Source organism: Lolium perenne, chromosome 5 (genome assembly GCF_019359855.2).
Source record: "Lolium perenne isolate Kyuss_39 chromosome 5, Kyuss_2.0, whole genome shotgun sequence".
Taxonomy (NCBI): Eukaryota; Viridiplantae; Streptophyta; class Magnoliopsida; order Poales; family Poaceae; genus Lolium; species Lolium perenne.
Window position 1 is genome coordinate 43,420,983 of NC_067248.2, and position 9,545 is coordinate 43,430,527.

Sequence of the window (9,545 nt, forward strand, 5' to 3'; positions counted from 1 at the left end):
CCTTGGGTTTATTCTTCCTCATTTCAAAAGGATGTATATCGAAAAAAATCATCAAGATGTTAGAAGAGCTAAGATAAAAAAAAATAAGCAACACTATTAATTCAACATGCAATTGTCCTTTTGGCCTACATTAGTGGAACATTTTGCTTATGCTCTTATTCAGGAGCAATCTGGACAATATCTTTTCAACACTTAATATAGCGAGACATGATATATTTTCTTATTAATGTTGAAGATATGAGTGTGGCCTGTCACATTAATTTCATCCCATTATTAGCACAAACGTGATATATAGCCAAGACTAGCCAAAATGATTTGGAAATTGAATGTGACACTTATTTACACCGGTATTTATACACTCAATCTTATTCTAAGAACATGTGTATATCACTATTCTTAAATCTATTTTTAGCTCCAAGTGCAAATTTTAAATTTGTGAAAACAACAATGTGCGTGTGTAGATCATCAATCTGCACGTCCGCTCAGTTCTTTTATGAACCTTGCAAGAGAGTGGGATGCTCCCACAGTTTAATTAAGAGGAAATGATTTATTCGACTTGCAACGAAAACTTGACTGAAAACCATACAAACCATCATTTATACTAACTTATTTCTACATTAAAAAAAGAACTTTCTACAATTCGGTGTGTTTTCGTAGGCCAGTGGATAGCTAAAGTGACAAGCATGCCACCATGTATTTTCTGGCTGCGAACGATAGCATATTACGAACTTTCCCGATTTCAAAAATAAAAACCTGAAAATAAACAATTATACAAGTGAGATGTAAACAAGTTCCATGTTAACTTGACAAAGTCGAAATTTAGCAGAGTATGGAAGAGTATTACGAGTAGGATTATGATCTAATTAACCCAAACCAACACAGCCTCAAATCGGAGAGTGTAATTAAATCACGGGCGGTTTCTTTGTCTTCTCCGCTCCCAAACTCCTGCGGAGCGACGGCAACAAGAAACGCTCCCCATAAAACCGAGGAAAACCTCCTTCCGAAAAAACTCATCCCACTCGATCGACGGCCTCAGTCCTGTATGCTCGTCGCCGGCGATGCCCAGCACCCTGAAGCGCCCCTCCCTCGGCCGCCTGCTCGCCTCCCTCCGCCCGCCGCCGTCCCGCGCGGGCTCGCCGTCGAACTTCCCAGTCCAGACCGGCTTCCCCACATCCCTCGCCGACCTCGTCGTCAAGAACCATGGCCGCCTCAGGAAGCCCCGGAAGCAGCGCCGACCCACCGCCGCTCTAGTGCCGCCTCCGTCTCCGCCTCCAGTGGCGCTCACGGTGGCTGCCGATGAGTTTTCTCTGTCGCCGCCGCCCCAGCCTCTCTCGCCGGTGGCGGTGCAGCGGCTGGACTCGGCGCCCCGGTCGCCGGAAGGCGGCGCCGTTTTCCGGCTCCGCCCGGAGCTCCTCGTGCTGGGCGGCACCGTCGCGCTGGCACTCCTCGCGCTGTGGAGCGAGGGGACGGTCGCGGCGTTCACCGTCGCCGCGCTGTCGCTGCTCTGGATCGAGTCCGCCTCCCGCCGGCGCCGGCGGCTGCCAGCAGCGGAGGCCGACGCGACGCTGGATTCTTGCGGCCGTGGCGTCGCCTCCCCGATTCGGGAGGTGGAGGAAGCGCCCAGGTCTAGCAGCTGCTCCGATTCCGACAAGGGGGCCGAGGACACCGAAAGGAGCGCGCTTGTGGCCGGCGGCGGCGACGATTCCACCACCCCGAAGCGCAAGGGGAAGAGGTCGCTGAGGAAACTGATCTCCAAGAAGCTGCAGAAGAAGCCGAAGTCGAAGGATTTGTCGATCTCTTACAACTGTGAGGCGGAGCAGCCCGACGCTGCCGCCGGCGACGACATCGAGCCAGCGACGCCCGAGGCTCCAAGCCCTTCCGGCGAGCAGACGCCGTCAGAATCGAGCATAGAATGGTCGTCGTCGTCGTCAGAAGCAGCGGTGACTGTGGTGGATGGACGAGGGGCCGGCAGATTCCCCCTCGCGGCGTTCGTCCCGGTGATCCTGACAGGCCTCGCCGTCGGGAAGCTCCCGGCGACGGCGCTTTCCGTGCTCTGCATAGTGTTCTCCAGTGCCGTCCAGCGACTGACGTAGCTAGTGATGGCAGTGACCATGGATGATCAGTTCAGCCCGGAGAATCCACCCAGATCCCCTCGAAACCGGGGGACCTCTGCAGAGATCGATCGAGTTTTTAGTTCGTTCGTTCGTGTCGTTTGTCCGTTTGTAAAAAAAAAGTCAGAGAGACAGAAGAAATCCATACGGTTCTTGATCTTCTCGTTTGTTCTGATTCTGCAACTGCATCCATCCATTTTCATTCTCGACTCTCGAGTTAGAACAAGCTGCAGCTGTGTCAAGTCATGTCTGAAATTCCTTTCTTTCGGATGCATGTCACAACTGAACAGTTCTTCACTGACATCGACCGTACAAACCGTTAGTATGGGTGTGATCCACACAAGTTCACAGGTCAGAGAGAAGCAATAGTGTCCATGATGATGATCTCACACCATGGATGTGGATGTGGGTGTATTTGAATATGAAATGAAATGAATTCATAATCCTGTCAGCGTCAGGTATTCAACTCTCGGCGAGCCCACATCAACGATGAATGCTGCCTGAGATGATTGGTCTTCAATTCTTTTTCGTTCTTGCAGTTCTATCTGCAGAATTGATTAGTGTACAATTACAGAGATCAATCATGCATCTGCGAGGAAACCAAATCTGGGCGTTTTCCATGTGCGAAGTTTCCGTCCAGGTGGTACGTAGCATAGCAGCAACCACACGACGAGTCGACAGGGAGTCATACGTTTTCAAGTTCTTGGTGAGAAAATATCTTGATCTTGATTAAAAGATTAGGGTGCTGGCCGGTTTTCTCTGTCGGTCGGGTACATGTTCTTCACTGTAGTGGCTAGCACGAGAGAAAGATCATCGGATTCTGACTACGGATCATGCCTGTCTGTTGGTGGTTGGGCTTCAGGCATGCTTGGTCTGCAAGACCATGATGAACTGAAACGGCAAACTGCAATCACTCGTTTCTCTACGTCTCTGCACCCTATTGTTACTGTAATCTCTACATCCTCGGTTACACGAATAAAATTGGAACCTAGAAACTTCACGCTTATAACAAGTGAAACGTAAGCATCTCCCCTTCCTTCTAAGAATGTCGAAATGTAAGTATATTGTCCACATTCTCTTCATTAGTTTGAACTTTTGGATGAACCTACTACGATGTATTGTGTGTATAACCCAGCTAGCGCAATGCAGCCAGTTTTACATCTATTTTAGGCGTGTGGGGTTCACAATGAGGAGGATGTTGAAGTATAAATGAATTGCTCAACGTTCTCTATCAGATTAGTCTTTTGGGTAAACTTTCCGATGTACGCAACTCTACAAAAATACCTACAGCATATGACTATGCACAAAGTAGCATTTATCCCAAACATAGCACGGGGAGAGGGAGAGAGAGAGAGATCAAGCATTTCCTACGCCTCCCGTTGGCGATGGCATGGAAAAAGGCTGTGCAGGAGTCCCCTTTCAGAGTCCACTGAACGCGGCTACGTTGCCGCCAGTACTCCTCCTGCGGCTCGTCTAGATGTATGAGCTGGTCCTTGAGATGATATCGGAGAGCCCATCCCTCCTCGTCAAGCCCCGCGTCATCAGCCGTGGCATCCGAATCCGCCACCTGTTGCAGCAGCCCCTGCCGAAACTCCCTTCTTTCCTTCCCCAGATTGGCCCCCCAACCTTTGAGGAACTTGCTGACAAGGTATCGACTCGTCAATGCCTACAAGTTGTAGACTAGGGTTTTGTTGGAAGTAGAGGGCAAGTAGATCTCGAGGGTTTCAGCCGGAAAAGTACTCGACTGCTTATGAAAACTAGGGTTTCGTGAACAATGATTCGATGCTCTCTTTGTCCCTCGACTTCCCCTTATATAGGAGACGGAGCCAAGGGTTTCGTATTACACAAGTTTACAGATTCCGGGAGACTCTTTGAGTTCAACCCGTAAAGTTACAAATCTCTTTATTCCTAATACAAACTCTATCTTTCCTTAACAACTAATTGGGCTTCCGATCTTCATATTCTTCGACTTCATGGGCCTTCAGTAAACCCCGGGTACCTTCTTCGGCAGGCCCATTGGGGATGCCTATGTCAGTAGCCCCCGAGATTTTGCTTGAATCGGAGAATCAGGGAAAATCTCTAACTTTACAATTATCATATAACTTCTTCGAGTTAAGTACACATATGTTTAATAGGACAGTCATATATTGTACAGGGATAACGGTAATTGGGGCTAGTTCATCTGACGGATCAGGTACTAGTTAACTGCTCTTGTGGCAATCCGCAAAAACCTACTTCAAGATCACGTCCCTGGACATGATCTCGGGATACTGGCGTAACTCGACATGTGCCGCTTAAGGTCTTACCAGATGCCGAGTTCCAGTCATGTTTTATCGGCTACCTAACGCGTCCGTTAGGATTTTTCTTCGTATCTGTTGATACGGAAAAAAGTAGCAAACCGCCGTCAGAGACGGTGCCACGCCGCACATGACGGATCCGGGGTCTTACCTTCGCAAAGTTTTGCGGCATTCAGAGATTATTCGCGACTAAGACGCTCTGAGAATATATTGTCGAGTGCCTTTTTCGGCTGATGAAATAGCACATTTTTTCGAGTCAACGGATGACTTGTATATTTTCATCTTGTCTTCCCGATGGGAGTATATGAAGAGTTATTTGTATAACTCTAAATATACTCATCATGTTGTTTCTAAATTCATCGGGTACGCGAACAGCGTTCCCGATGGGAGTAGCCCCCGAGGCTACAACCAAGTACTTGGACTTGGTTGTAGGCTCACCATTTTAATGCCTTTTATCGCTATATTGTCATCTTTTTCGAATTTTGCTATCTTTCACGGGTGTGCGACCAGCGCTCCCGATGGGAGTAGCCCCCGAGCATATGGACAAATGCTTGCATTTGATCATAGGCTCTCGCCTATTCTTTCTTGCCATACTCGAGGTTTTCCTTCTTTCTAAAGTAGCCCCCGAGCTTTTTATTGACCAATGTTTATATCTTTAATGGTTTGAGAACTATTTTTGCACCGTGGTAAATAACTATATTTTGCAGAAGTTTATATATATATTGTTATCGCGGGTCATGAGCCCCCGAGCCTGTCGATGAAAAAGATGTATATCATCAATATCTTTATTATATTGTATCACCGTGAGTCCGCCTCATTAAAAACTTTTCAGCCCCACTCGGTGCCCTGAAAGGAAAAGAGTGCGTCTAAAAACTCGCGGGCGTTTCAGTACATTGTATGTTTACATAGAGGACTATATTTCGCCTTAGGCGTAAAAATGCCTAAGCTGCGCCACGTTCCAAGGATTTGATTCTTCAATCCCTGTCTTCTTGTCCTTTATCCTGTATGTTCCTCCTTCAATTACTTCTGTGACGATGTACGGGCCTATCCATGGCGACTCGAGTTTTTCATGACTCGAGTTTACAAATCTCTTTATTCCTAATACAACTCTATCTTTCCTTAACAACTAATTGGGCTTCCGATCTTCATATTCTTCGACTTCATGGGCCTTCAGTAAACCCCGGGTACCTTCTTCGGCAGGCCCATTGGGGATGCCTATGTAACTTGCGGAGGCCCCTCGCTATGCACAGCCAGCTGTCAATACTGCACCGGTGGGGCCCTCCCCCCGTCAAGAGTCCGGCCATTTTCTGTTTGAGCATGTCCTCAAAACCCGCCACCCCGAACCACCAGGTCTGGAAGAAGAAGCGTGTCTGCCTCTTAATACCCAGCGACCCATCGTCCTGCAGCAAGGGTTTATGGTCGGATCCAATCCTTGTAATCGCAGAAATCGTGCAAAGGGGGGAAATTGTCTCCCAAGACGGTGACACAAACACCCGGTCTAGCACCGAACGAATCGGATCCAGTTGGTTGTTTGTCCACGTGAATCGCGCCCCTGCACGTTTCAGCTCCCTAAGCGCCATAGCCGCAATCGCATCATTGTATCTACGAATCCTAGGTCAATTCACCATCTCGTTGTTCTTGTCCTGTTGCCGCCTAATTAGGTTAAAGTCACCCCTACCACCAACGGTAATGAGCAGGAGGTAACCTCCCTCTCGAGTTCCCCCAGGAAATCCTCCGTTCTGGAATGGTCCGCTGGGCCATACACGAGTATGAAACACCATTTCATGTTAATGTTGCGTTGGAGAATGTCTGCACTAATGAAGAATTCCCCCTTCCTCCAAGTGCCAACCTCGAAGGCTTCATCCCTGAAGCCAAGAAGCATCCCCCCGGATTGCCCATTGGCGGCTAGCCAATTGCACCCAAACTAGCCCCCACACTCTAAGCTATGAAGCTCAGTCGCCGAAAAGTCCTGCCTAATGGTCTCCTGGAGCCCCAGGATGTCCACACGTTCCTGCCTCATGTAGTCTTTGAGCTGGGTACGATGCCCTAGTCGCCCAAAGCCCCTCAGATTATAAATAAGAGACCTCATTTGGAAGATGTCCTCTTGGTTCGTCCTTTGTGGACGTTCAGCTGAGGCCTCTGAGCCTTCGCACACTTGCGGACCGGCCTACAGGTGGGAGGAGGAGTGTTCTCCCCATCCGCTGCCACCGCGGTGTCCAGGCCCGTGTCTGGTTCCCCTGAACCCTCCGCCGACTCACCCACCAGGTGCGTGTGTGTGGCAGAGTCCGCTACGAGGGTGACCCCTCCCTCGGCACAACAGAGACAAGCGGGGCAGCCTCCCTGGCCGCCAACCGCGCTTCTTCCTCCAAGTCAAGCCGCTGCCTGGTCGCAGCCAACGCTTCTTGCACCTTCCCCTTTGCTCGAATAAGAGAGATGGCCTCCGAAGGGGCTCCCACCCTCGGATGTAACAACAAGCAGCTATCCCTAACCACGGAAAAGATATGCACATTGGAAAGGATATCCAAGGCCGAGGAATCGTTACCTTTACGCTTGGCCTTGGTCGTCTCCAGGTTCTTCTCTGCCGCCATGCGTTGCGCCTTCTCCATGACCGGTGTGCTTGCCTACGCACCCTGGTTCCTCCCTCTCTTGCGCACCGGCATCGGGGCCACCGGGTTCTTCTTTTTCATGGTGGTATAGGCCACGACCATGGAGCGCGGGCCCTGCACCAGCGGTAGGTCCGCCAGTGCTTCAGAGCGTAGGTCACGGCTCCCAGCGACCGGTCGCCCGCCCATCTCCATCTCCGTCGCAGCCGCACCCACATCCACCACCTCAACCAACCCCACCTCATCCGCCTCCAGCTGTTCCGCCCCCTCCAGCGTGTCGAGCATGGCCCCGAGCCTAGTAATCTTGAGGGGAGGCTCCTCAAGAGAGGAGCTGTCCGCCACCCATGTCGACACCGGGTCAGTCACCTGGGAGCCAGTCTCCGCGGAAAGCAAAGGCTCCACAGGGACCAATGCCCCCTTCCCATGTGGCTCGAGCTGATGGGTTCGTTGCATAGAAAACAAAAAATTTCTACCGTGAACAAGAACAAAACCAAGATCCAATCTAGGAAAAGCCAAGATCTTATCTATGAAGATCGAAGCAACAGATGTATGTGAGACTAACCCTCGAAGATTTCCAAAGCCTGCGAGATTAGATCTCGTTGTTGATGTAGTCGATCATCCTGTGCTGCAATCCGGCAGCACTTCCGTACTCGGTCGTGCGTATGGTGTCGATGAAGCCCATCCTCTCCCCGTTCCAGCGGGCAGCGGAGGTGTGGTAGATCCCCTCGGAATCCCAGCAGCACGACGGCGTGGTGCACTACAAGAAAATTTGCCATGGCCGACGAAGTTGAAGTCGCGCCGTGGTTGCTGGTGTACCATGGCCGACGATTTTGGGTCTGTCCGTTGTGCATGTCAAAATGTTTTTTTTCTCGTTTTTGAGGCCACCTAGCCCGACGAAAACGGCCAAAACGTCGCGTATGGTGGCCCGGGACGTGGTGCATCTCGAAATCTCGGGTTCGCCGGCCGAGTCAACGCAAATCTGCACCGCCGAGGGATGTAGGGCCCAGATGGCAGCCTCTCTGGCATTGTTTTTTTTCTCGATCGCGCCATCTCGTTCAACGTTCTCCGATCGAGCCGTTTACGATGCAGGATCATGGGTCCCGCATGTCATCCTCTATGAACCAAAATTCTTTCTATTCTTAGATTTTTTTGACCCCACGATTTACGGCTACTTCCTTTTTCTTTTGATCCCTTGCCGCCTTGGAAACGTTGAGACCGCTGCTGCTAAATGGGACCCGCATGTCATCCTCTATGTGCAATCAACTTTCTTTTCTTGGAGTTTTTTTTGGCACCTCAAATTTGGTCACTTGCCTTTTTCTTTCGATCCCCTGCCGCCTCTCAAACGGTGATACCGCTGCTGCTAACTGGGACCCGCATGTCATCCTCTATGTACTATAAAACTTTCTTTTCTTGAATTATTTTTGGCACCTCATATTTGGTCACTTACCTTTTTCTTTCGATCCCCTGCCGCCTCTCAAACGGTGATACCGCTGCTGCTAAATGGGACCCGCATGTCATCCTCTATGTACTATAAAACTTTATTTTCTTGAATTATTTTTGGCTCCTCATATTTTTTCACTAGCCTTTTTCTTTCGATCCCCTGCCGCCTCTCAAACGGTGATACCGCTGCTGCTAAATGGGACCCGCATGTCATCCTCTATGTACTATAAAACTTTCTTTTCTTGAATTATTTTTGGCTCCTGATATTTTTTCACTTGCCTTTTTCTTTCGATCTCATGCCACGTTTGAAACGTTGAGGAACCTGCAGGCTCATGGGACCCGCATGTCATTCTCTATGTACTATAAAAGTTCATTTTCTTGGTTTTTTTTCACCCTCTGAGTTTTGGCAATTTCTTTTTTCTTTTGATCCCCTGCCGCCTCTCAAACGGTGATACCGCTGCTGCTACTTCAGGACCCGCATGTCATCCTCTATGTTCTATAAAACTTTCTTTTCTTGAATTATTTTTTGCTCCTCATATTTGGTCACTTACCTTATTCTTTCGATCCCCTGCCGCCTCTCAAACGGTGATACCGCTGCTGCTAAATGGGACCCGCATGTCATCCTCTATGTACTATAAAACTTTCTTTTCTTGAATTATTTTTGGCTCCTCATATTTGGTCACTTGCCTTTTTCTTTCGATCCCCTGCCGCCTCTCAAACGGTGATACCGCTGCTGCTAAATGGGACCCGCATGTCATCCTCTATGTACTATAAAACTTTCTTTTCTTGAATTATTTTTGGCTCCTGATATTTTTTCACTTGCCTTTTTCTTTCGATCTCATGCCACGTTTGAAACGTTGAGGAACCTGCAGGCTCATGGGACCCGCATGTCATCCTCTATGTACTATAAAAGTTCATTTTCTTGGTTTTTTTTCACCCTCTGATTTTTGGCAATTTCTTTTTTCTTTTGATCCCCTGCCGCCTCTCAAACGGTGATACCGCTGCTGCTAAATGGGACCCGCATGTCATCCTCTATGTACTATAAAACTTTCTTTTCTTGAAATATTTTTGGCTCCTCATATTTGGTCACTTGC

The 9,545-nt window shown here is 49.2% G+C and overlaps 1 protein-coding gene across 1 annotated transcript; it reads left to right on the forward strand.

Annotated features, from left to right (window-relative positions):
• The first annotated feature begins 941 nt into the window (after positions 1-941).
• Positions 942-2,273, forward strand: LOC127298487 (uncharacterized). The gene has a single exon (XM_051328336.2). The coding sequence runs from the start codon at positions 1,059-1,061 to the stop codon at positions 2,091-2,093; it is 1,035 nt and encodes a 344-aa protein (XP_051184296.1). The 5' UTR covers positions 942-1,058; the 3' UTR covers positions 2,094-2,273.
• Positions 2,274-9,545: the final 7,272 nt, after the last annotated feature.